This window comes from Mya arenaria, chromosome 4 (assembly GCF_026914265.1).
Source record: "Mya arenaria isolate MELC-2E11 chromosome 4, ASM2691426v1".
NCBI classification, from domain to species: Eukaryota; Metazoa; Mollusca; class Bivalvia; order Myida; family Myidae; genus Mya; species Mya arenaria.
The window spans coordinates 69,091,136-69,118,822 of record NC_069125.1 but is presented as its reverse complement, the minus strand read 5'-3'; the positions used below and the strand labels follow the sequence as shown (position 1 = coordinate 69,118,822).

Below are 27,687 nucleotides of genomic sequence, written 5' to 3'. Positions count from 1 at the left end.
GGTCACCCAAATCTATACATATAGACCAATCTAATATCATTATGCCGTTTTAGATCTTTGCATATATGCATGGCCTTTAAAACTAAAATCAAAAAAGGAATAACTCTTCCCGCCGGCGAAGCTAGGTGCACGTGGTTACTGCTCTTTCCCTCTAGTCACGTGGCTTTGTTTACGTTGCTTAGAGGCCGCCTTCAATTGTCACGTGAGTAGTGACGTAAACACATTGCATCGCAAAGTATCAAGCTCGTGGGCTCTGCACGTTTGACTTCTGTGGGGAATTTCTGAAGACATTGCGGTCGATTTCTACAGTTGTGTCACAAGAGAAGACTTATACATTATTCACACGTAAGTTGATTAAAAGAAATTGAATAATTTTATGGAATTAGGCATGTTTCGCTAAAAGTGCTAATATGCGCCTTTACATTTATACGACCTTGACCTTAATGTAAATATTATGATTGAGTTAGTCAGACCTGTTTGGGATTCTGACAAGAATATATCACTATTCTTAGTCACTACTGTACTGTTTGTATGAAGCAATACATAATTATAACAAGCTCACAAAGCCCTGCATTGGTATAATACAATCTGGGCTTGCTTAATTATTTTATTTTTTTATTTTATTTAGCAGGGCCTGTGGATTATTTAAGCCAAATCCATGCACAAATGTTTGGGCTTTTTCATCAAAAAGTCTAATTTTGATAACAGTAAACAGAATATTGCAGTTCTTTCAAATTACATTTATTATTTGTTAATACTAATTATGGATATTGAATACTATCGAACAGAAATGCATAGTAGTCCTAATTGATTTGCAAGTTCGTTGATTATGTTCATGACTTCTTTACGGTGCCGCTTTTTGTATCTTACATACAATGAGCAATACATACCCAATTAGGCCATACCCTGTTTTTTGCATTTTTGGGGATTGGAAACATAATAGTCTGAACCAGAATACTCCATTTATACCAAAGTCAGTCGAAATATTCATTAAGGCCCATCCCCATACAGTATATCATGATGAGAACCTATTGACAATTTGTTGCAAGTCTGTGGGGATGGTCAAGCTGTCCCTTGTTTAATATGTCTGGTTTGGCCTCTAATAATGACCCACCCCTTATCACCTTGCAACCTCAACACCATGCAACATACATGGATACATATTATTAATAGTTTTAAAAGTGTAGGAGCAGATTAGAATATGGAATATTGAATCAAACATAATAAGCCTAAGCATACTATTTACTTATTCAGTTAATATAAGTTCCATCAAATACCATGATATTTGATCATTACCAAAAGGCATATTTAGGTCCCTGATGTATATAACAGTGTTATATATTCTATTTGGAGTTTAATTTCATTCTTCATTATTTTATTACTGCAGTATAGGCATTTACTAAAATGTCACTGATATAAATACTAAATATAGTAGCATTTATCTATTAGGCTACTATTAATTAATTGCTAGATTTTTACCCCCTCCCGCCCCCTCTTTTTTCCACAGCCCCTTATAATTTATGGACTCAAATAAAACTGTTAAATTAGGGTCTGTATTTGTGTATAGGTCTGGTACCGTCCGGGAACGGCGCTAATTCATACCTACGTTGTCAATGTATAACATTCACATGTAAAAAGGAGAATTATTACGATTGTGTTCATGGCTTGTTTTGAAACTGATGTATATGTTCTCTTATGCAATAAGAAAGAGCATGAACACATACTCAATGGTAAAACAGTCATCTATGAAAAATCTAAAATAAAAAATAAAGTGTCACCCCTCGCCCTCATTAAAAAAAAAAATGGATGAAAATCTAGCAATTTTTATTAACCTTATGACAAGAACGTACATGTATTTGTACAAGTACACACAGTCACACTCACTTTAATAGCCTTCAAATACACTTGCTTTTACTTAGCCTTCAGATACACTTGCTTTTGAACTTTTAGCTAATTTTAAAGTTTCTTCACCTCCTTTGTTAATATTGTAGACTGTAATGCTTCCTTTATAAACTGATTGTATGTGTATGATTGAAATTGATTTGATTGTTTTTAATTTGTTGGTAGTGTTCATATAACAACTTGAATAAGGTATGGATTCGAGTTCTGTTTACCAGATTAAATTGGTGAGGGGTGTAGACTGTGGTGATGTCATGTTATTGTTAGTTATTAGTTTCGTCTGACCTTCTTTATCACTCTTAAGAACATAATAGATTACAAATTGTGATAAAGTAGCAGTGTTCCCCTCAGTAATAATGTATTGGCTAACTGTAAACAAAGAACTCAAAAATAGGTGAGTAGGTCAGGCTTGTTTGAATGCACAGCTGTTTTAATAATGTGACTAATATAACATTAACAGGGAAACAGCTGATATTGACATAGTGGGTGCAAAAATGGTCCATACTGTAAAGGCCTTTGTTTGATTTGAGAATTACATTTACACTGTTATTGAACTGTTAAAGCTATTAAGCAAGCATGGTTACTCAAGTCTTACCGAATATTTATAGAACAACTTGCTTCATCATGCCAATATTGGTTGTTCAATCAATTTTGCTCCACAGTATGCTGTGTTCTGCTTAGGTGATCAGCTAGGTTAATGGATGTTAAGGTGATAAGGTTTGTTATGCCAGAATCTCTTCTCCATCCATCAAATGTTGACAGGCAACATCATGATCCACACAAGTTATAACACATGAAGCTCTGACAAAGGTCACACTTACCATGAGCCTTTAGCCTTTTAGGTCTATCTTAAAATTATGATCAAATGCATTAATTTTGGTAGAACTACTAAGTCCAAATAAATGTCCATGGAAAGCTTTTTTTATGATGTTTCTTATGGCAAATCCTTCATTAGAAGAATCCCATAATGAATGTCTTTTATTTTCGACTAAGAACTACAGTGGAATGTTACAGTGGTCGAAATTAGCACAAGCCCGCAAGCCCGACACTGATTAAATGCCAACTGGGCTTGTTTATATTCTTGATTTTATATTACAGAGCTTGTGAAAGGTTTTAATGCTAAGTTCTTATAAATTCTGAGAATTCAGGTTTGTTCACCTAATTTTAATGGCTGATGTCATAATAAATAGCATGCTTGTGTCAATGCATATATATTTATATATATATGTGTGTGTGTGATCAGCAGCAATGCAGCGGATAATGAGCGCTGATTGCACCAAGCACATTTAATAGGACATTTACGGTATACTTTTAATGGGGGGAAAAGTTATTATCATAACATCAACAATTTTAATTATGATGACCAATATTAGTTGCTATATATAGTTAGATTTCCTGTTATTGTGGCTGTAAAAATAGGTCATTGAACTAAGTTGTTGAGGTAGTAGTTTCTATTATCCGTAGTAGAAAGTGTTACTGTCTCAGAATGTATATTAAATGCATGTTACTATTCACTCACAAACATAAATGTTCATGTAGCTATATCAATATCCACCGTAGAGCAGTCAGGTTAGAGCCAAATTTAGGACATTTGCCAAGTCATTCTCAGTGGTCATTCTGAGAGGTACTGATTCCCTTTTTACATATTAACACACGATGTTCTATTCTGCAGCTGTTTTCAATAATTGTCATCCACAAGTTCATACTGCAATGCTCTATGTTGTCAAGTTAGTGCATTCTCTTATCACCAAGCTCTGTGTTCCATAGTTGGTTTGGTGGCCGGAGAAATGAGTCTCCTGCGGGTTCACCAGTTGCTAAAACACAAGACCTTATTGTTGTGCGTACAGCTGATAGACTCATTTTACTACCTGATTTGTTATATTGTACTGTATGTTGAATGACTACCAATATTTTTGTTGGCGTGAGACCAAAGGTTATGTTAGAGTAAATTATCAATTATTGTGATGAATGCCCATTAACTGTAGCTAATGGTTTTATGTACGGAAGCCATTGTCTGCTATTAATCCCTGATGCAGAACACAGCATGGCCTTACAGGAGCATGTTCAATTCAGTGTCAATGATCTGAGGCTATGTGCTTTGTTTATTTGTGTTCTTTGTTCCTTCAGGTTTAGTCATCATAGCTAATAGGCTTTCCTTGTTCATGTCTGAACATCTCTAAGTCATAAAGGTCTTTGTTCTTAACAAAACATGAATATGACTGTATGAACTTAGTACATGATTGTGTTGGTAAACTGTTCACCAGCTCATTAAATATTATCAAAACACTTTTGAACAAAGATGAAATAGACATGCAGTATTATAATGTTGTACTTGATATGAGATATATGTATAAAAAAATAATATCCTTGTTTGTTTCTGATATTGTTCATACAACCAGGTTACTGCGTATATATGAACTGATATATAAACAGTGGAGCACAATCTGTGTGGTAAACTAGGTCATGTTATGCCTGGATGTATACACTGCTGTCTGTCAATAAGTATGGTCATGTACCATAAACTCCCAACCAAAACAAAGTAGAAATTGCGCCAAACCACATTCACCTCAGCTTTAAGTACACTAGTACAAATATATATAGATTTAGTGATAGGTTTGCATGGAAGTGAAACAAGTAAGTTGTTTATTTTATAAAACCTTGTTCAATTTAAGGATTGGAAACTAACTGATTATGTCCTTGCTGAAATATTCTTATCCTCTTGATTTATGCCCAAATTAATCTCTTGAACTTTGTTTTGAATTTACAAAATCTAGATAGAGTTTGAAAATCGGCTTAAAGCCATAGTGATTAATGTGTTACATAAACACAAACATTTTTATACATTATTTATGTCTTGAATATTTTTGTTTCATGCTGTTTGATTATTTAAATCATTAATAATATATAATGACAGTATTTATGATCATTATTTTGTACTGACACTCAAATAAAAGTTAATTACATGTATTTTTGTTTATTTTGGTAATTAAAGATATATATATATATTATTTATTTATTTATTATCTTTCATCTGAAAAATAAAGAAACAATCTTATTTATCATAATACTATAATTATTTTTGCTGTACAAATACAATTAGTTTTGCCCTACAACTTACAACTACAGTACATGATTTATTTTTATATTTTAATAGTTGGATTACTGTCCAGGCAGATGAGTTGGTTTTAGACTTATTGGCAAGTTACCCAGTAAACATATACAGTAACACCAGAGTGCCTTTAATTCTTACTCTAAGCTTGACCAAAGCTTTAACTCTTTGGTGTCAGAAGTGTCCTACTTTTAGAAGGTAATCCTATTAATGGCAGAAATGTATCATGCTCCTAAGAACGTAACAGCTAAATTATAAGTTTTTTTTCTCACCTCTAATAGCTTAAATGATGTGAGTGAAATCAGTGTGGGTGTAGGAAATGAACATATTGATTGCAAGTCTATCCTCTAGGTTTCCAGGAAAATGTCACTGGGTCATATATTTTCCTGAAAGATGCCTTGTTCAGGGGTGTAGAAATGTTTTGAAGTAGCAGGGAAGATCCCAAAAGTAGGCGGGGGGGGGTAGTCTGGGTGTCCTTTCCCAGTTAGGGGCCAATGCCCCTTGTGGGATTGAATTTAACCCCTTTTTAACCAAAATTTCTAGTGTTGAACTGTTCTGGTGCATGTTTATTTTGTAACATTTAGGAAACAGGGAAACTTCTGTACTTGAATATGATACTGAATCAGAGAACTACCCCACTGATCTGAGTTTTACCCCACCCCCACCCCCACCCCCGACCCCACCTCCACCCCCGACCAGTGAGGGCCAACTAATAAACCAAATAACTGTCAAATTCAGATTCAGGATACTATTATAACATTCCAGACCGCATGCCTTGCCATTTGCTAGCAATTCCCTCCTAATCGTATGTGTACCTTTTTCTCTACCACTTATAGTTATATACTTTCAGCCACTGAATCTCTGTGATCCTCTGAAAATTAAACATTTAACTTCATTTTCTGTGGTTCTAGATATCTCACCTGCAGCTAGCTAGTTCCGTTTTAATAACAACCAAAAGAAATATCTGGACACTTTGTGACGTTTATTAAAAGCGTACGAAATTTCGCCAAAGGTACATGTAAAATTCATCAAAATAATGGATTATTTTTAGCAGTGACATCACCGCAAGCTTGTTTCATTTTGTTAAACATCCGGATAACACTCGTATACAAAAAGGAATGTTGCGTAAATGGTACTGTAATAGGACTAACAGAAGGACAGACACGCTCATGTTGCAAACTTACTACGCTTTTTGGTGTCTGGAAAAAAAATATTCTTTTTTTCACCCTCTATTGCTTCGCTAATCATAAACTTCAAAACATCCCAATGGAGGATGCGACTAATGAGGTCATGTATCGAGCCAATGTTATTGTATTCGGAACGCTGGGAAACCCAAACCTAGAACTTGAAAACATCCCAGAGGGGGATGCGACTAATGACGTCACGAATCGAGCTAATGGTGCATTATAGTCCGAACGCGTGGAAACCAAAATAAACAATACCATCAATCAGGGTTTTAAACTTATGTAAACATAAAAACATGACAAAAAATAACAGATTTTATTTTTGATGATGCGGGGATAAATAGCCGGGTGAAGATGCTAAAGTAACCGGGTTATTTTAACCGGCTTCCGGCCCATTTCTACACCCCTGCTTGTTGAGGCCAACCATGTGAGACCTCTGTTTAAAGGGACTGTACACCAGATTGGCACCTAAGAAGTTTTTTTCTGTAGCGAATCTCAGGACAATTATTTAATAAAATAATTTACTCTTTGATATCATAATTTTAAAAATATTTGTAAAAAAATACCAAAATGTAAAAAAAAAAATCGAGAGTTCGAACCGGTGTCGCCAAAATTGCAGTCCAGTGTCGTATCCACTGTGCTACAGAGGCTTACCCTAAACGGTTGGAATATTTAAGCTATATACCTTACTTGGTAATATCACGTTATAACATTGATTAGTCAATCACGCATAAGGAACGAATTCTACTAGGTAGACATACCTAGTAATCGTTTTTAATGGAAAAAACTGCGAAAAATAAATCAATTGTAAACTATGTGGTACTTCAGTTAGTAAGTTTCAATGCATTATACTCATCGATACCAAGTTTATGTCAGTTTTCGACAATTTTCCTTTTTTTTTCGCTATTTCATCATACAGAGTACAACCCCTTGTATGTCATCTTGTTGGTGATAGGAAAACTACTGGTTAACTAGATGTTTCTTAAACCATATTATAGCCTTATTATTTTAATATTTGAATTCTGAATTATTGCTTCTAAAATAAATTCCAAGAACTCTTTTAGAAAACTGGCATTGGCGGCCTGTAATATTTTACCTGGCAGACTGACAGAAACATGACAGCAAGTCACTCTCCCTGATTGCAAGTTGTAGTTGGATGGTTGTCCAAGTCTGAGTTTGAGGCTGGAAGTCTCCATTGACTGCTCATTTAATTTCATTGGAGAATTGGACTTACAATTAAGAGCAATAAATGCTACAAATTGCTGCATCTGTTACAATTATAACCTGTGTTACAATCAGGCAAACATGATAATATTATTGTCATAAATACTTAATTAAAAAAAAAGATATTTTGAAATATTTGCGAATTCACTTTTGTGAGCCCGAGCCTCAAGCTTTCATTTGAGACATTTGTGAATATGGGCCATCAACAAGTCATGAAGCTGACTTTGATATGGGATTAGGTGCTTGCCTTTCACTGAAGTTGTCTTCGTTATGTGATGAAATCATATACTGGATTCCTAAAGGTTCACAGATTTGAGGAAATAATATTTTAGCTCCGGAGTAATCCTATAATGACTGTCATTTTGCTGTATAGGAAATATATAGTTATACAGTTATAATTATTGTAACCAATAGACTGCTTCCTTAATTTTTGATGAATCATCTATATGTAGTGATTGAGATGCATGCAGGTCATGGAGATGAATTGACAACTCTATAAAATTTGGATCAGTTGCTGAAAGATTGAAACCAGAGACTTCTTGTCTTTCCATTTTGGACACATTATTTAAATATATAATTAATATTTCCAATAATTCATTAATTAATCTCCTTTTCTTTACATACTCAACCTCAAACCCACACGTACAAACCACTGCCCCATCTCGACCTGTGTGTCAATTATAGGGTAATAATTCTGTAGTAACCATGCATGCTTCCTTTCATTCTAGATAACTGCTGTTATTCCTATCTACAGTGTAGATATCGTTGAGTTTATTGCCATATATAATGCATGTATTTTTAAAATCAACAGAAATTTGAATATGTTCCAACTTCAGATCAATGATTAGGTTTGTGCTCACTGATCTGATCAGTCATGTTATACAGAAATGAAGTGCTGATCATGTGGTATTGCTTTTAATGGCTAAAAAAACAGTATATATATCTGATATCTATATAATATGTCTGCCTATTTTTGTTCCATTATTATAGACTACCAAGAACTTTGTAAATTAAAATTAACTTGTATTATGGTGTGTCAGAATACATTGGTACAAGTCAAACCCCCAGCCCAGAATGACTGTAGACTTGCCTTACAAGTATTTCAACACTCTGCCATCAATGTATAACATGTTGGACATGACCTTTACTGGAAATGTAATGACTGCATTGTAATGTTTTATGTTAGAGAGAGGTTCAACTCATATTCTATTTCGACATAAAATGGCTGTTGGTTGTGCTTAACATTTTCTTGAAACAGCTAATAATTTGTTTGGTTGTAAAAACTCAGTAATCTTTAATTATTGTTACAATGAAATCTAACAGACATTTTGTTGAATTTTGCAGAGACAGAAATCCTTCAAGAACTCTGGCTGCAGGTACTGAAGTATTGCAGAAGAAGTTTGCTCCAGATCATAAAGAAGAGAATAAAAAAGCAGTGGTGTAAAACAGTTTTGGTTAAGGGAGAATGATATTGAGATTGAACTGCTCTATGAATATTAATGAGCAAATAATTGCTGCATGTTGCTACAAACAATATTTGAAGCATAATTTGAAGCAGTTGTGATCGGGTTTGTAACCACACTATATGTGTTATTGGGTACAAGCCATTGTATTGATTGAACTCAAGCCAGAAGAAGCCGCTTTATTCACAGCAGTTGAACCAAGAAGAAAGACACTGATTTGCTATTAAACAAGATGTTTTATGGACTTAGACAGTGTTAGCTGGTAGTCATCAGCAGAAAGGGGATAGAGCTGAAATGGTTATTAGTTTTCCTGGTAGTATAAAGTATCGAAGAAATCAGAGACGCATTACTAAATACCTCCATCTTGTTGCAGAGTGTAAACAAAAAACTTAGCTTGGGATATTCACAGTAAACATTGTCTGTGTTTGCCAAAGAAGGAAATAAATCCTGAACCATGTTGAATTGATATAACTTCCCGCTCTTGGTGGTTGACCAGAGCTACAGATACATTATTAAAAACTAGATACGAGCGTTGGTGCTTCACAGTGTTAGTATTTGCTCGAAGACTCGTACCAGCAGGAACCATGGTGAAGACATTCCAAGCGTATCTGCCGACCAACAAGTGTCACCGCCTCTACAGCTGCGTACACTGTCGGGCACACCTAGCCAACCATGATGAACTCATCTCCAAGGTAACATGATAGTTTAATAGTTATTAAGATAAGAATTCTATTGCAGTTCTATGTGATATATATGATTTTGTGTTTAAAGTCAATATTCCTTGTGACATCTCAACCGTTATATCTTTCAGACCTTGCATACATAGAATAATGTCTAAATTAAAAAGTATATTAAACAGTTCATTTGCCAAGACATTAGACACTTAAAATGCATACTTCATTTTTAGGATCTAAATAAAACAAAGCAAGAAATTTAATACTTCTGCTTTCTGAAATGGACTCATTGTGGTTGAAAATTCAGGATTTCTAATGTCAACTGTGTGAACTTTCTGTAGGTCAAAACTACTTGTCATATGTGAATTCAATTAACTGATTAAATCACAAGGTTTTTTTTTAACCTAAAACCGAGAGTCCGAGCAGAATTTCAATGGGTTTTTTTATGTTCATTTTAAGTGGAACTGAAGTCTTTTAACTTTTAGCTGATACAGAGTAACCTAGTTGAGTAATTCTTGCAAGATAGGTTCTGCCTGTTTCTGATCTTGTTATATGGATTATTCATGAAAAATGATGGCAAATTTACTTAACCGGTCATTAACTATTTATAGAACTGTTTCTTCTTACAAATCTAGGGAAACTAGAAATCTTTATAGTTATTAACAGGATCGATATATTTAAAAGGTGGAAAAGGGCTTTATGAGGTAGATAGGAATTGACACATGACCTGATCCCTGTCAGCTAGCAAATCAAGTCCGTAGAAGCTAGTTCTGGTCAGAAACTCTGCTACTTTGGTCTTTTAGTTTAAACATTATTTAATTTTACAACGATTGTGAAACAAGCTATTACTTATATTAATCACTCTCGTTGGCACGATGTTGCACGAGAGTGGGGGAAACCGGAGTACCCGGAGAAAACCCACTTGTCCGGCTTGGTGACCACTAACCAAACTCACATGCGCCCAGGCCGGGAATCGAACCCGGGTCGCCTTGGTGAGAAGCGATTGTGCTAACCACTGCGCTAACCGGACAACCTTTGGTCTTTTGGTTTGGTTCACTGCATAAATGCAAATGAATACATCATTTGTGGGTATCTAAGGTGATTGTGGAAGACAAGATTCTATAGATGCTGTGCCAAATCTTAATAGTAACTGGGTAATTGTGTGTACCAGTTACACTTGACTCTCTAAAAATCAGTTAGTTTCACAAAAACCTAGCACCCTCTCTTGACATTGATCTATTACACAGACAAAAACTAGGGCATTTATTATAGTGAAAACAATCATTACCCAAGTGATTGAACCATCCGCTTGCTGAGATTTTCTTCTCATTTTTTGCAAGCAGAAATCCCTGAAGAAATGTCATTATAATGAAGTCTGAAATATATCTTTTCACTACTGATAATTTCTCATACACAAAATATACATTATCAGGAAAAAGTATGTTAAATTTTCAGTGTTCAAATATGAAAAAAACTAACATATTTTTTCTTTCCTTTTTTTTAGTCATTTCAAGGGAGCCAGGGGCGAGCATATCTCTTCAATTCTGTGTAAGTGTTCTTTTAGCTTTATATATGTATATATATATATATATTTATATATGTACATGAAAATCAAAAAAATAAAAATGTTTCTTTTTTCAAACATCAGGGTACCATTTTGTAAAACTACCAGGTAGTGACAGATTGACAATAACAGGGCTCGAATTTAGCACTCCCACGCTCGCAAAATGCGAGCCAAAATTTGAAAATGCTTGTTGAATTTAAAGACACTTGCAAAAATTTGTGAGTTCAAAATTTGCAGAAAATATACAATCATTGAAATTGATATGAACATCATCGGTGATCAATTCCTGCATGCACAATAGATATAAAATTAATTTTAAAAATGCCTACTCATTTTGTTTTCCGATAATCACACAGAAACTGATGATGTAGACTAACATTATGCGCACAGGCAGGTTCTCGTTACAATGTGGCAGGTACTCGTTACTATGTATTTTTGTAGACTGGTCTTTCGTCGGAAAACTTTTGGCGGCTATTTTTAGTGATAATCGTATCGAGATACAGTCTATAAAATGATGACAAGCAAAAAAATATGCATGTTCATTTTAAAATTGCCGACGGCAATGATCAATCAGTTCCAAAAAAGAATCCAAAATGAAATAATCCATCCGTTAAAAATGTTTCAATGTGGAAGAGGAAGTTGAACATTAAACAGACCAATACTGGCCTGATCAGGCTTCCTCAGAACATATTGTCAGTGTTACATTTATGATGATATCGTTTAATCAATAATGAAAAATTACATGATCATTCATTAAAACAGTTACACTATACCTTTAACCATTGTTTTCCTTACAATATATATATTTTCTTAGCAAACACAATGGTTTGCCTTAAAAAAATGCGAGTGAGTGTCTTGTTTTGCGAGTTGAAAATTTAAGCACTCGCAAAAATTTGCGAGTGTCAAAAAAAGTTAAATTCAAGCCCTGAATAACCCAGAGTTCCCCTTTACTTTTATATTGTGTATTGATTGGAAAGTTTAACTGTCTGTCGTATGTTATTTGAGAAAGGTGCTAAGGAAATTATTAGTATTCTTTATCTGGTTCTGTTATGACATGTTATATGATACATAAATATAGTGAAACAAGTCGCAAAATGATTAGTTTTGTGGATACTTTTCAAAAATCCCCACATGAAAAAGCAGTCTAATTCAGGAAGGATGTTATGTAAAGATAACAGTTGATACTTGAATTTGGTCTGGTTTACCCCCCACAGTCCAATGACTAATGTATGGTTTTCCATATGCAAAAGTATTTTCACCGTGATGTCATGATGTAACTCAATTTTAAACCACCTTAATTAATTATTTCACATTATATTATGTCATAACTTTCATAACTATTTTTCTTAATATATATATCTGGATAATCTACATTTTCTTGGTAAAGAAGACTGAATAGTTTCGGTTTTCAAAGTTTGACAATTGAGTACCTTTAAAACAGTATAAATGTTACAAAAAGTGAATACATTTCAAAAGAGCCCTGAATTATTAATATTCTGAACTTCACCAGAAAATTATGTTGAGTGCTTTTTAACTTTTTAACATTATGCGTGTAAAATAAAGAAAACCAGATAACCAGCCTCTTGATTTTGTCAGCCATTTATACTTGAAAAAGGGTTTTAAATCGTGAATGTTTAAAGTGATTGTAGGCATTAGATGGCCATAATCTCAGATGTAATTGCCTGTTATGATGTAAGCAGAAGTTGCAACTGGAGTGTATGAAACTTTTAAATGTATTAGAAGCTAGACAGATATTTTTATAGCACTTATCGTGTTATATATATGCTTACATTACTTTGAGAAGGCAAGATAGAATCCCTATTTAGATTATAACCTACATTTCCAGCCAATGAGGTCACCTTTTTAAGCTACCTTGCTTAATCATCAAGAACTTTCCGGACAGATTCCATGCCTGCTGAAAACAGTTAAATCTATGTCAGTTGGAACATATAATGTAAAATCTGTAATATTGTCTAAGTAAGGCTCACCCCTTCCTTGTTTAGGGTGAAAATTTACCACAAAATGTTCTAACAATTATAAAACGTCTGATTTGTAATTGTGTCAATGAGCTAAAACTTGATAATGTTGCTTTAATCGATGCTGTGATATTTGCTGAATTTACTAAAACTGCAACACTAGTAATGGTGGTGCTCCTGATTTCTTTAAATGGCTGTGCTCCTAGTTTTTTATAATATGAGTGTTCCTGATTTCATCTCATGGCAGTGCTCCTGGTTTTGTCTCATGGCAGTGCCCTGATTTCATCTCATGGCAGTGCTCCTGGTTTTGTCTCATGGCTGCAGTGCTCCTGATTTTATCACATGGCAGTGCCCCTGGTTTTATCTCATGGCAGTGCTCCTGATTTCATCTCATGGCAGTGCTCCTGGTTTTATCTCATGGCAGTGCCCCTGAGTTCGTCTCATGGCATTGCTCCTGGTTTTGTCTCATGGCAGTGCTCCTGGTTTTATCTCATGGCATTGCTCCTGGTTTTATCTCATGGCATTGCTCCTGGTTTTGTCTCATGGCAGTGCTCCTGGTTTTATCTCATGGCTGTGTCCCTGGTTTTGTCTCATGGCAGTGCTCCTGGTTTTATCTCATGGCAGTGCCCCTGAGTTCGTCTCATGGCATTGCTCCTGGTTTTGTCTCATGGCTGCAGTGCTCCTGGTTTTGTCTCATGGCATTGCTCCTGGTTTTATCTCATGGCAGTGCCCCTGAGTTCGTCTCATGGCATTGCTCCTGGTTTTGTCTCATGGCAGTGCTCCTGGTTTTGTCTCATGGCAGTGCTCCTGGTTTTGTCTCATGGCAGTGCTCCTGGTTTTGTCTCATGGCAGTGCTCCTGGTTTTATCTCATGGCAGTGCTCCTGGTTTTGTCTCATGGCAGTGCTCCTGATTTTATCACATGGCTGTGTCCCTGGTTTCTCACATGGCAGTGTCCCTGGTTTCATCGCATGGCAATGCTTCTGGATCTCTTAACAGTGCTCCTGGTTTCATCTCATGGCAATGCTCCTTGTTAAATCTCATGGCAGTGCTCCTGGTTTTAACCCTTGGTAGTGCTCCTGGTTTGGTCTAATTTCAGTGTCCTGGTTTGGTCTAATGGCAGTGTCCCTCAGCCCTGTCGAGAATCTGTTCATGCACTGATAAACTTTTCATTAACATTCATGAACTTTTCATGAACTGTCCATCAAGTTTCAAGAACTTTCATTGGTCTCATGGCAGTGAGAACATGAAAAGGACAGAAAATTAAAGTTAAATTGCAGGAGATTGCATTATAGATTGTTATCTTATTGAAATAGGTAAATGTTTATAATGTTGATTCTTCCATTTCACTATGCAATACAGACTTTTATAGATTGGTTTCTAATTGTAACAGGTAAATGTTAATTAAGTTGATTCTTCCATTTCACTAGGCAATACAGACCGTGTCTTGCTAACTTGACTTTATAATATTGGTTGTATTTTGTAAAGCAACCTGTATTGTTAGAGCAACTAAAGTATTCTTTGCATCAGTGGTACTGTGAAATCATTAATGTTCGTGGGGCATTCAAGATGTGCGTGTTGAGTGTTGGTACTCGATTTTTTTCTTTAATAAAATATTTAATCGATAACATTGATTGTTTACCCAAATATATGCACCTTCTTGGTGTTTTTACAGCTTGTAAAATTATAAATTGGTATTCAATGGCCTCGCCTATCTATATCTTTGATCAGGGAACATCATCTTTCAAGACCTTAACTTCCAATTAAATCGATAATTGACATGGGTATATGCACTAATTGGCATGTCGTACCACCATTGCGAGTGTCATAAACGGTGTGACGTAGAAGAAGGAAATCACATGCCCATCACGTGGTGATTATGCAGTCGATCTAGGACGATCGCAGTTTCGGATTTTGTTTTCAAAATTGAAAACCACGAATTCAAGTACCCACGAAAATGTAATTTATCGGAAAACCACGAAATTTCATGCCAACGAATATAAATGATTTCACAGTATGTGTGCTTTATTTACAACATGGTATCATGCAAGTGAATGCATTGGCATTTTATTTTTATACATCAGTACTAAAAGATTGGCATTGGTGCAAAAGAAACTGGCTGATGATATCAATTATGAATATTACTTCAGTAAGGTACATTTTAGCATCAAGCCTAGTTTATCATATATTCATATCTTATCAAAGGTGCCATTAATAAAGCATTACATCTATTTTGGTCAATGTTATCATTATTTGTTTACCACAGAGTTGGCAGTTCTTGCAGTTTCCCAGGGAATTTTAGAACTTGTTTGAAAAAAGAATGTTTATAGCTTGCAAAAACTTTATTTAACATGCTTTATCTTGTCACAATACAGGTGGGGTATCAAACCGGTGGGGTATCAACCCGGTGGGGTATCAACCCGGTGGGGTATCAACCCAGTTCTGCATTTTCTTCCGGCTTCTGATGTTTCTCTGTTTACCATTAAAATACTGCTCACATAAAGTACTTTTTTTGCATGTGGGATAATGCCAGAAAACTGCTGATTATGATAAAATTAATGTAATGCTGAACAATTTCAAATATATTTTTATCAGAAATAGGGCATCAACAAGTGGATCATTTTACAATGTGTTTTTATATGAGATGTTTTTGCCTTGGTGTCTCTTGTCAGTGCTACCTGAGGCCAGTTCTGGAGGATCCATGGTATTAAATAAATGACTTCATAGTTTCAGAGAGGGTCAGAGCTAGTTCAGGATTCTTCAAGTTGCACAATATTGTTTTCAAAGATAAAAACCTGTACTTTGTACTTATGAACCTGCCAAAATGTCTTCCCTATCTCCCTGTCACATCAGTGTTTTTTGCTGTATTACTGAACTTGGCTACTGGCTAATGTAACCTTGGCCCTAATTTTCTTTGTTTTATGATTGCATATTAAATGCCTGATTAGTTCTGGTGTTTGTCCTCATACATGTGATGTTTATCTTCATTTCACATGACTAGAACGAGCCAGTTTTGAGATACATCCCAATGTAAATGTTTTGAAGAAAAGCATACTGTTTAACATTTTATTATATAATGATATATTGACTGCACGACCGCACGTTTCTATTTTATTAAACTGACAGGCATCGATGTAGAAAAAGTGGTTGTTTAAATTACATTGTATTTTAAAACAAGGACAAGTAATTCAGAAACATATTGTTTAAATAAGAGTTTGTTAAACTAGTCTCGAAGAGTTATGCTTTTCATAGGGATTTTTGCTTGTCACTGAACATTGTCATTTGAATGTTTCTTCCGAAATGACTATGCATTTTCAAATATTTATTTAACTATTGATTGTTTCTTCATATTAACTGAATGTCATTAAAGAAAAGGAAGTAAATCTTAACAATGTCTTTATCCTGTTCAAATTGCAGCTTAAAGAAATGTGAATGCCTAAGTTTTGTTAATGTCTTGCTTTCAAAATTGTGAGATTTTGAAATTCAGGTCATCTGATTTTAAGATCACCGGTTAACAGAGAGGACATAAAGTCCTCACTCTGAGGCGCACTATATATCTTGGTGCAAAACCAATATTTTGTAAATTTTAATGCATTTTCATGTTTTACTCATTTTAAAACATTAATGAATGAGTTTAAAATGAAATGCATTGAAATCAAAATGAAACATTATTTGTTCAGAAATAATTAATGATCAATTTGTGGCTGGAATGATGAACAAGGACCTCAATCATGGTTTACAACAACTTAAGTAGCAATAATAACATTTTATTTTTAAAAAAAATCAAGTCATGTGATATATGTCTCAAAACAAGCTTTGATAATGTACCATTTGGATGAAGAATTTAAATTTAAAGTGCAATATGATATTTCAGTATGCATCATAGCATTTTTATTACGCACCAAATAATGCAGTCCAAGATCCAGATCTGCTTTGTTATCCTTGAACACAAAAAATGCAAACAACATTGTAACAGTTGCAACCGCTTTCATCTAGTTTCATCATATTTTGGTCGATATTTTCAGGACATGTAACATTAGGACCAATTATTGCATGTGCAGGCTCTCCACATCCGGACTCTATTTCATGAACAATTAATGAACTAGAATGCACACTTCTGGAGAATTTAGTCCATGATTTTATTTAATTTGAATGTTTTTCAACATCCAAATAAAACAATTTTATGATTGCATAAAAATTATCAAACATCATTTGTATTTCTAAATGTGATAAAAATTGTGACAATCGAAATAAAATGACTTTTTTTTAGTGTTATTTTTACAAAAAAAGATGAATTTCTGTATTATTATTATTACCCATAGAATATGGTTTTCATGATGGTAGCAGACAGTGTGTATAGAATACCTTTTCATTTTGGCTGAATGGAGGGTTTGTTTCATAAATAGATCCTGTTGTATTGGTGTTATACATAGACATCGTTTCTATCTGAAACTATGAGTTATGGCTGTTAGCATTTTTCAAAAGTTTCATTATAAATGAGACATTTAAGCAACACAGTTTTTGTAAATTAATAGAATGGGCTGTTTAAGAAGATTGAGGGCTGTTCAAGAAGTATATGTGGACTTTTTACATCAATATTTTATTTAGCAGTATCCAAACAAAAGACTTATATCATAATAATAGTCATGGATTCTGCTCTTTATATGCAATATTTCATTTTGATACATTGACCTTCCATAGAATTTTTATTAACCCCCTGCCACGGAGTGGGGAGGGGATTATAGGAATGCTCTTTGTCCGTCTGTCTGTTTGTTCATCCGTCCGTCTGTCTGTCTGGCTGTAACATTTCGTGTCCGGGCTATAACTTACTTTAGCATGGATGGATACCATATTACTTGGTACAAATGTTGTCCTCATTGAGATGATGTGCAGTGGCCTTGACCCGGGTCCATACCTCAAAGGTCAAGGTCACACGAGACATTTATAGGTCAGAGTACACATGCTCGTGTCCGCGCTATAACTTACTTATGCATTGATGGATGACCATATTAATATACTTGGTCCAAATGTTGTTCTCATTGAGACTATGTGCAGTGACCTTGACCCGGGTCTAAACCTCAAAGGTCAAGGTCACACTAGACATTTAAAGGTCAGAGAACACATGCTCGTGTCCGCGCTATAACTTACTTATGCATTGATGGATTACCATATTACTTGGTACAAATGTTGTCCTTATTTAGACGATATGCAGTGACCTTGACCCGGGTCGATGGTTAAGGTCACATCTGAAATTTAAAGGTCATAGTACACATGCTTGTGTCCGGGCTTTTTACATTTAGCAGTGTAGACATGTCAATTCTTACTTGATTTATTGACCTTATACATTTCATGTACCAGGTCACAATGTCATGATTACAAGTTCTATAGCTAATTGCCAGAAAACAGTCGGCAGATTATTAAAGGCGGGTAAGTGGAAGAAGAAGAAGAGGCAATAATTATTTGTATCGTTTTTGATGTGACCCTATTGTCAATTTGCATCCTATTCGCCTGAAAGAACATTGCAATGATTGTCCTGCCCCAAAACTATACTACAATTAAACAATTTAAATGTTTTAAGTTATAAGTCTACCAACTTCTTAAACAGCCATCATACAATTATTATAATAAGAATTCTCGCGTGAAATATTCAAAAATAAATGTTTTTTCCATTGCATGATCGCCTGTTTCATCACAATGGGGTGTAATAATCAAATTTAAGTCACGCTTTCCCATTTTACCACCTAAATGACGTAATGTGAGGTTGTGGTATGTATTACACTTATTAGGTGACACATTTTTCGTGTTCATCAAAATATTTTGGTTTCTAATTTAGGAAACTGAATGTAAACCTGCCAGACTGTGATGAACTCACAATATTTTTTATTTTTATTGTAAATATATAATTTACCTTCATGCTTTTATGTATTTTATTCATCATAATTAAAGCAGACACAGATATAAAAAAGGGTAGACTTGTTTTTTCTTTAACAAAGGGTTTGGCTAAATTACAGGCATTATTACACAAAAAGTCATGGTATATGGTTTGCTTAAAGTGGGCATAAATAACTAAACAACTTGAGCAGTGGTGCAGCATATGGTATTTCAAGTCATATATTAATTACCGAGAAATGTGGACCAGTGATGCAGCTGTGACAAGTGTGATAGGCAAACAGACCCTTTATTCCTCAACCCCATTTCACAATTATCTTTAGTTTTAATTTGTCCTTAAGTAGTTTTTAGCCTGCCTGAGTTTTGAGGCCTGGAGGTTAGTTATTTGACATGTAGCATTATGCTAATAGTGGTTCTCTATCAAATTTGCTGAAGTCAAAATCCAGTAGTGGGAGACTTATTATTACTTATATATTACTAAAATATTGAAGAATACTTTCCTCAAAAACTGCACTGCCCAGAGCTGAGATAATTACTTTGTAGATTTGTCAAGTATTACTTTACCACTTTCTTCAAATCACCTTATTTCCTTGACAACCATCATTTTTATTATCAACCTTTGACCTTCATAGCAACCACAAACTTCCTTGACAACATTTTTTTATCAGTGTCCTATAACTTTCATGTTGTTACCCTAGTAATTGTATCTTCCTGTAACAACCATGGACTTCCTAAGCAACCATCAAATTTCTTAGCATCCACATTTTTTCTTAGAAGTGATTAAATATCTTAAGATAGCTTGCTTCCCTATTGATCATCACTTTTCTTAGCAACCATGGACCTCCTTAGCAACTTCTAGCTACCTTAGCAACCACCTTTTGTTTTAGCGACCATTGACTTCCTTGGCAACCAATGACTCCATTGGAAATCTATTTTGAAGGTACCTTAAAAATAGTTGGACTATCTGCTGTCTGAAAATATGGACATTTTGTTGATTTTCAGATGAGTGTTTTCTAACACATTATGAAATAACTATTCAAGAACCTGCCAGTTCCCTATACTTAACTGTAATTATGTTTGACCTATGATCTGTGTATATTGCAGAGTGAACATTGGGTGTGGCCCGGCAGAGGAGAGGGTTCTGCTCACCGGCCTTCATGCCGTCGCTGACATCTTCTGCGAGTGCTGCAAGACCACCCTTGGCTGGAAATATGTAAGTATACTCTGCAAAGTAGGGATATACATATATAGCACCCATTAATTTTGTTATATGGCAAACTTACTTACACAGTTGTAAAGAGAAGCACCGCATCCACACTTCACTTTCTACAGGATTTCCATTTTTATCATATCAAAAATAACCATTGTTTTTCATAGATTAAGTATGGAATGCTGCATGTGTTTTCATGGAAATTATGGTATGACAGAGGTGTTATCACAGCAAAATTCTGTCTGAAGGTTTTTCTTCCCTCCAAATATTACTCAGCATTTTATTGTGTGGAAAGTTGCTTTCTAGTGAAATATAAATCAACTGAAGGAAGGGAATGACTTTTTATGCTGGAATTTTACCAGCTTTGCATACTAAAGTTCCAACATGACCTGTAAAGGGGCAATAAAGGAAGTATTTTACATTTCATGTGTTACTTTATTAGGTCTGCTTTAGCCCGGAGAATGTCACATATGTTTGTATATTTTTGGATGTTGGATAAGAGTTGACAGAGAGCATGCAGCCAAAGGGTGATAAAACTGTTTACCTAATGAGATATTTACAAAAACTAAAGAAGTAAATGTCAGTGTTATTTGCCTTTAAATCTCTATGAGAGAAATAGGCGCTTGATTACTACCCAGCTTAAAAAATTACAAGGGTTACAGTATGACATCTTTAGAGGTTGTTTCTTTCCATTTTGGCTCTCTGTACTCATTACATGACAGGGTGGTGGGTGCTCAATTGTTTGGAAAGATTCCACTGATTTGACTGTCATGATTGAACTTTGCAAGTATGAAGAATGGCTGGCATGGGGAGATATGTGGCCAATTTTTCTGTTTTGAATGCCTGACTTTGTAGCTTATATGTTTTATAAAAATAATTTGTGACATTAAACCAATTTAAAGATACCTTTTAAAACATAGCCATTCATAATTAATTATAATTATGAAAGACAAAAATATTTGATACCCATGCATGTGGTAATTATTTGATTGTCTCTTCTTAAAATAAACTGTTAATATCGTCTACTTGTCAGTATATATTTCAGTTGATGTCTTTAATAGCTTTGTTTGTATTGTTTGAATGTGACAATATAATTTGCTTGTTCTGATGGATGTAACTTTTTCGTTTTAGGAGCACGCCTTTGAGTCTAGTCAAAAGTACAAGGAAGGAAAATTCATCATAGAGTTGGCACACATGATCAAAGACAATGGGTGGGACTAGTCAACAAAGGGGCGGGGCCAGCACGGGAGGAGGGGCCGTATTTGTATAACTGTGCTGTTGCTTTTGCAAAATGTATGTCACGTGCCATACAATAACAATCATAAATTCTATATATACAAAATATTTGAAGACATTTAACAGAAGAAATCAGTTGTTACGCTGCTTAAGGATATTTGATATATCATGGTGTTTACAAATTTTAATCTAAATTAGGCTTTTTTTTCTGTCATATGAAATTATAACCATAAACAAGACAAAGTGTAAATCAATGTGAGAGATACATACAGACACTTTGTCCAGAAAGCAACATAAAATATAAAGTAAATATAGGTTGCAAAGTCCCTCCACCGCCCCTGATTGTGTTGGACGGTTTGATGGATCTCGATTTTAACATTCCCACTGCAGAATACAGTGTTGATGTCTTTCATATCTTATAAAACATTTATCTGACAATGCATAGACGTGTTCATGATTCTTCACTCACATATTTCCTATGTCTGCTTCAAAAACAGTTTTGAGCTGAAATAGGCATGGATATCTATCGGAGCAAAGAATCTGATGATTAGAAATCAGTGTTATTGTCAAAGAGACATTGCATTTGGCATCATATATCTTGTCAAGATTTCAATGAATTAAATCAGGGTTGAAATGTGAACAGATATGTGTGACTACCTGTAAAGATAAGAAAGTCACTGTTGATTAGTTTCCTATCTCTGGTTGCCAATAAATGTTTAGAGTGATATTTCCAAGAAATGTGTCTACAGATGAGAGCAGAAAATGAACATGAAGCGGCCAATGAGGAATTGATTCACTTCAGCACATTCTTGAAGATGGCATGGACTGCTTCTTCCTTGGTGATAATCAATGTAGTCATGTAACTGGAAATGATGTGATTTTAAAGAACTGCATTGATGACAAGGAAGTTGCAAGAACAGAGTTGAAAGAAGAAAAAACATTTGTGGGATCAACACTTTCAGTAGCAAATGTTTGCTGTACCAGATATTGTGTTTAGACCCCTGCTTGTTACTATGCTACAAGTACAATCATTGTTCTGTCATACTTTTTTGATTTAGCTATTTTAGTAAGAATGTTTGAACTAGCCAGCAATATGCCGTATAATCATTGTGTAGAAAATTGTACCATTCATGATTTTGTGGAAGTTTTCAATGACCAGGCTTGAAAGGGTTTTATGTGAAAATAACCTAGATAATTATGGCTTGATAAGCTGTAAAAGACAACATCATTCTATTGATTTTGGGTCTTTTCTGCTGCTAAACCGGCATCTGATTGGAGACTTGCCTAAGTCACTCTGTGATTTAATGATCCAATTTGATACTCTCACAGGGTCAGGAGGAAAATCGACAAGCTATTTTCAGAATTGCTGCTAAGAGACTTAATTAAACAGGAGGGAGGCTGTGAATAACTTAAAACCAGTTCAGGGAGACCTTAATGTTTTTTGTCCAGAAGTGAAGTTATTTGTGGTTGGTTTTCAACTTTAACATTACTGTTATGTCATAACAAGGTAGTTTATACTTAAAATGGGTAAACATATTAACAGAAAGTGCTTGAAACTCAGAAAGTGCAAAGTGATTGACTACCATTTGCACTTCCCACATTCTTATCCCCCAATTTTACACCCTCTACATTTAATGATATGTACTGTTTTATGGGAAAAGCAATCAGAATCAAGAGAGCTAGAATAATTTTGTTGTCAAATGAAGCTCTTAACCAAATTGCTGTCATTCCTTGATGGTCACATGATGCCACTGAATTCGAGTTTAACTTGTAAGTTTATATTGCAGACATCAGAAACAGTCTTATTATATTGTTGCTGAATGAATCTCTTAGCCAAATTGCTGCCTTTTATTGATAGTTTCAAGCAAAATTTTAACTGTTCTTTCATGATAACACTAGATTGGAGTATTTATTTTTGTAGTATTTTTAAGTTTGTATTACAGACTACAGAAACAGGCATTATTGTTCAGCTATTGTTTTTAGATAAATATATTAATTTCTTTTCTTTCAATGATAATAGTATGAACACTTGCCATATAGATTTGTTTTGTTTAGTTTCAACACTTAATTATTTGTATGTGTCTTAAGTATGTGCTTAACAGACAACTGATTAAGCTTACATTAGCAATCCACTCTATTCTTAGAACAATCAGAGGGATGAAATGTGAAAATTGTTAGCAAAATGTTAAGTATCAATTTTTTTCTCAGGAAATTTTCAGCATTTTAATGTGATATAGCTGATATCTGGCCAAAACGTGATATTCCTGTGATACAGATGAAACGTTTAGACATTTGTTCTGCTTCATTCTCAAAAATCTTGAACCTTAAGGTGACGCCTCTGACATGATCTATTAGTTTTGGTGCACCAGACAACGTATTGATACAGTCATTATAAGGGTGTCTATGTCATGAGAAGTATCATGTTTGGGCTGATGGAGCTGCTAAAAGAACATTTCTGACAGAAGCTTGAATAACACCGAATGATGTCTTACATTCTCCATTGTACCAATATATTTTCATTGTGCTATGTTGTTTGATTTTTGTGCTTATAACTTGTGTTAGAGAAGTAGACTCGTATCAACTCATTTCAACACTCCACACTATAATCCAATATGCTATAATTTACTAATAAGTGAAGGCATGGTTCAGATTCTATAATTAAAAACAAATCAAACACTTTTCCAGCGTAAACAACAATGCTTCAACAAATATAAAGCACCGTATCAAATGTGTCACAAGTAATCACCTGCATAAATCAAGTGTTATTTATTTGTCATCCCAGATTCCAGAAAATAATTTACCCTGTTTTTACATCATTACAAATAGGCTGGTTTAGGACATTTCTTGGGAAAATCAATTCTGTCAGATGTATTTGATGCTGAACAATGCTTTAGGGATTTAGCAAGGAATTTAACTGGTTAGAGACATATAGCAAACATGCTAAAAGTTATTGACTTTGTGTTTTCAAGCAGCTTAAACTGAATTAGTTGTTGCCAATTTCATGGACGTTGAACCATCAGCATGTTTTAGTTTATGTAATGAATGACATTAGTTTCTCTGTTTTTAAACTGAATATTTTCCTTTGTATCTTATTTTTGTTATTGGTTTTGGTAATGTTGGGTTATGAATGTGTTCATCCTGGGTGATTTCAGATGCTGGTTTTGACTAAATGGTCCATTTATATTGGGGAAAATCTAGACCAAACCCCATAATAAAAATGTCAATTCAAACTTGTGACAAAATTGAATTGTCCTTTATAAAATATGAGTACCTTAATGGGACATAAACACATGTTTTAATGTATGCCTTTGGAATAATCTTGCTACATCTTCCAGTGATATATTTTTTGTGATCTCATTTAGTACATATTGTGTATGGCCAATGTTATGTTATAATTTTGTAAAGTTACCTATTCTGACAGTAAACAATCACAATAAATAATTATACACAATAAATTGTTCATGAATAAATTGTTCGTGATTTCAATGCAAAATAATGTGTAACTGATTTATTTGTTATTTAGTCGTATAGCTACACATTGTAAGGGATATAACATTGAGCCATTTCATCATGTTAACTACGTCAACATTGTCATTATAATTCATATTACATTTTTTCTCGTATCATGAAATTTGCCACGTTGTCTTTCAAAATGTATTCAGTTTGCAGGAGTGCTTTCATAATCTCATGACAGATATTTGGTTAATGTTTCTGACAGACATAATTAAATGCAGATATTGCTTGAATTACACAATAAATACATTGGTCATTACAGTAAACAAATTTGATGTGTATGTTATAAGAAGAAATTTTCAAGTTTTCACATTGTAAACCCTTAAGAACCCCATGGTATCATCAGTTTATTATGCCAGAGCAAAAAAATAGTTCTAATTAACTGTATAGAAAGTGCTTGACTGAAATATTGAGTGACAAGTACCGGTAAGTCATTAATAATGGTGTACCGGTGACTAAAATAAGTCAAAAACATTGGTGGACTGGTGACAGGGGAGAATGAGCTTGTAAATACTTCATCAATATTTCATCTTTGATTATCATTGTAAATGGTTGGAACAAAAGTTTTGTTGAATGATTATTTTTTATAGAAGGAATATCATCATGTAATCATCATATTTAGCTATTGAAATGTAATGTGAAACTGACATGCAATTCCAGGGTTATGTAAAACTGCCAGATCCTTACTCCGAAAATATTAATTACGCTTTTTACAGATTAAAGCTATTAACATCTTAGGACTGTTTTCGTGTGATAACAAAGATGGAATTGAGTGTTGTCCATATGAAGAGTGAAGGACTGGTGGTAATGCAAAAAGGTTTATACGTATTGCCGTAGAAGGGTTTTGTATGTTGGCTTTCGATTCCCAGCAGAAATGTGCTATAATGATTGCCTGACTGTGCCTGTGATTTGTATGCCTGTGATTTACTGTTTACCACTCCTGTATGAGCAATACCATAATAATTATGTAAAACGTCCTTAACCTTTATTTCAGTTCATGATAGAATACTGTCCTCTTTAAAGACAAATATTTCTATTCATTTGGATGACTGAAAACTTTTCAAGAAATTGTTTCTGTTGCAAAGAAGATACAGATTATTTTTTAAGAAGACTTTGAAACACAATTTCTTGTCACTTTGTCATGGGGTTTGAGGCTTGCCTGTGATATTATGAGACTGCAATATACCTTAGAAGTACATTATATTGAATGGATACATTATATTGAATGGATACATAGTGCTTCAGGTGATGAAGAGTTGGGTGCTGGGATTTAAATGCTTTTCCTGGAAGTTCTATGTTGTATAACATGTGCATGATGATTCAATAAAATGTACTTTTTCTCGTTACCCTGTAACATTTTGATGAAAAATTGTTTGATTTATGTGATATTTTTATGTGATACCTAACATTGAATTTCAATTAAAAAAAACATATGAATAATTCTAGTCAAATACTTGTGAGAACTTCTTCCTTGATTCACTGTCCCCATACCAGTTGTGTTGACCTGTTTGTGGATCAGAGTGAATGTTATCTATCCAAATTATGATGAATTAATAGTTGATGTGATTGATCACTCTCATTTCATTATCAAGGTGACATTAAAGATGTAGGTCTATAGCACATAAACAGGTCAACATTGCTTGTGTTGAGACAATAATGCTGAGTATTGTCTTGTCCAGTTCTGTGTACATGTAATGGATGAACTTTACCAGTGCTGTATTTCTATATACCTTTTTTTATTTGTTTGTTGTTAGTTCGGTATTTTGCTGTTTTGATGTATTAATGATTATGATGTTAGAGGTTCTTGGATAGATTGATGAACATTGTACATGTGAACTGTTTTCATATTTTAGTATTAACACCACAATCTGTACACAGACTTGTATGTGACGTAAGTATAAATGATACACTAGTCCGCCTTTTTTGGAGGAGTACATGGGTGTAACTGGAGAAAATATAGTGCAAGTTGTTTTGTGTGACACTGTAATTCAATCACCTCTGAGTCATTTCCATCACATATTTTCTCTTAGCTCATGTTTTTTTCTCATCCATAGTTTATAACTTTTGCCTCAGTGATCATGATTTGTAGTTATTACTCATTTGATTTTGTACTTTTTTCTTTGTGCAAAAAATGTAATGTGTGGTGAGAATTTCTTTTAATATGACAGTGTTCGATGTATTATTCATACTGTATAAACATTGTCAAGCTTTGGCTAATAAAATGTATTAAAAAGCAGTCTGTAGTTATTCAGCAACCTAGGCTTACTCTGCAGTCCATAAGAATGTAATCTTTAGTAAGAAGATTATTGTTGATGAATTTGTTAGTATTCCTACAAGGAATGGACCCAGTAAGTACAATGGGAAAGTCCGTAAGGAGGTTAACAAGTGTTAATCTTATCAAGGGAAAATATTGGAGCTTAATCATATATCATTCTTGTACAAGGAAGCAAGTCTTATTGAAGGCACAAGGGTACTCTGAACAAATATTCAATTAAAATTCATAGCCACACATCCTGATTTAAGAAGAATTCTCTACTTTATATAAGATCTCTAATAAGCTTCATGCAATTATGAGAAATAGTTTTAAACCCATGTTATCCTTTTATTGGAATCGAAGATATTTGGTGATTCTTTTGGAAAATCTTTTAATATTTATCAAATGTAATATAGACGAAACACAGGAAATCAATAGGAATTTACAACAAGAGCTGAACTCCCTGTGGCATGTTCTTTGTCAAGAATATCCTA

General features: G+C 34.2%; 1 protein-coding gene across 2 annotated transcripts; it reads left to right on the top strand.

The window, feature by feature from the left end:
- Nucleotides 1-209: 209 nt before the first annotated feature.
- On the top strand, nucleotides 210-27,175 carry LOC128230417 (protein yippee-like 2). Of its 2 annotated transcripts, none has more exons than XM_052942660.1 (5): nucleotides 210-345; nucleotides 8,761-9,571; nucleotides 11,058-11,101; nucleotides 20,085-20,193; nucleotides 21,322-27,175. In XM_052942660.1, the coding sequence occupies exons 2-5, from the start codon at nucleotides 9,464-9,466 to the stop codon at nucleotides 21,409-21,411; spliced, it is 351 nt and encodes a 116-aa protein (XP_052798620.1). In that variant the 5' UTR covers nucleotides 210-345; nucleotides 8,761-9,463; the 3' UTR covers nucleotides 21,412-27,175. The 2 variants fall into 2 exon arrangements, with proteins under 2 accessions (XP_052798620.1, XP_052798619.1); XM_052942659.1 differs by lacking the exon at nucleotides 210-345 and adding an exon at nucleotides 4,391-4,533.
- Nucleotides 27,176-27,687: the final 512 nt, after the last annotated feature.

Excerpts from the sequence above, each read along its gene's own strand:
- LOC128230417 (XM_052942660.1), top strand. The coding sequence starts at position 9,464 with ATGGTGAAGACATTCCAAGCGTATCTGCCGACCAACAAGTGTCACCGC. Across the intron at positions 9,572-11,057 it reads ATGATGAACTCATCTCCAAG|TCATTTCAAGGGAGCCAGGG; the intron begins GTAACATGATAG and ends CCTTTTTTTTAG. Across the intron at positions 20,194-21,321 it reads CCACCCTTGGCTGGAAATAT|GAGCACGCCTTTGAGTCTAG; the intron begins GTAAGTATACTC and ends TTTTCGTTTTAG.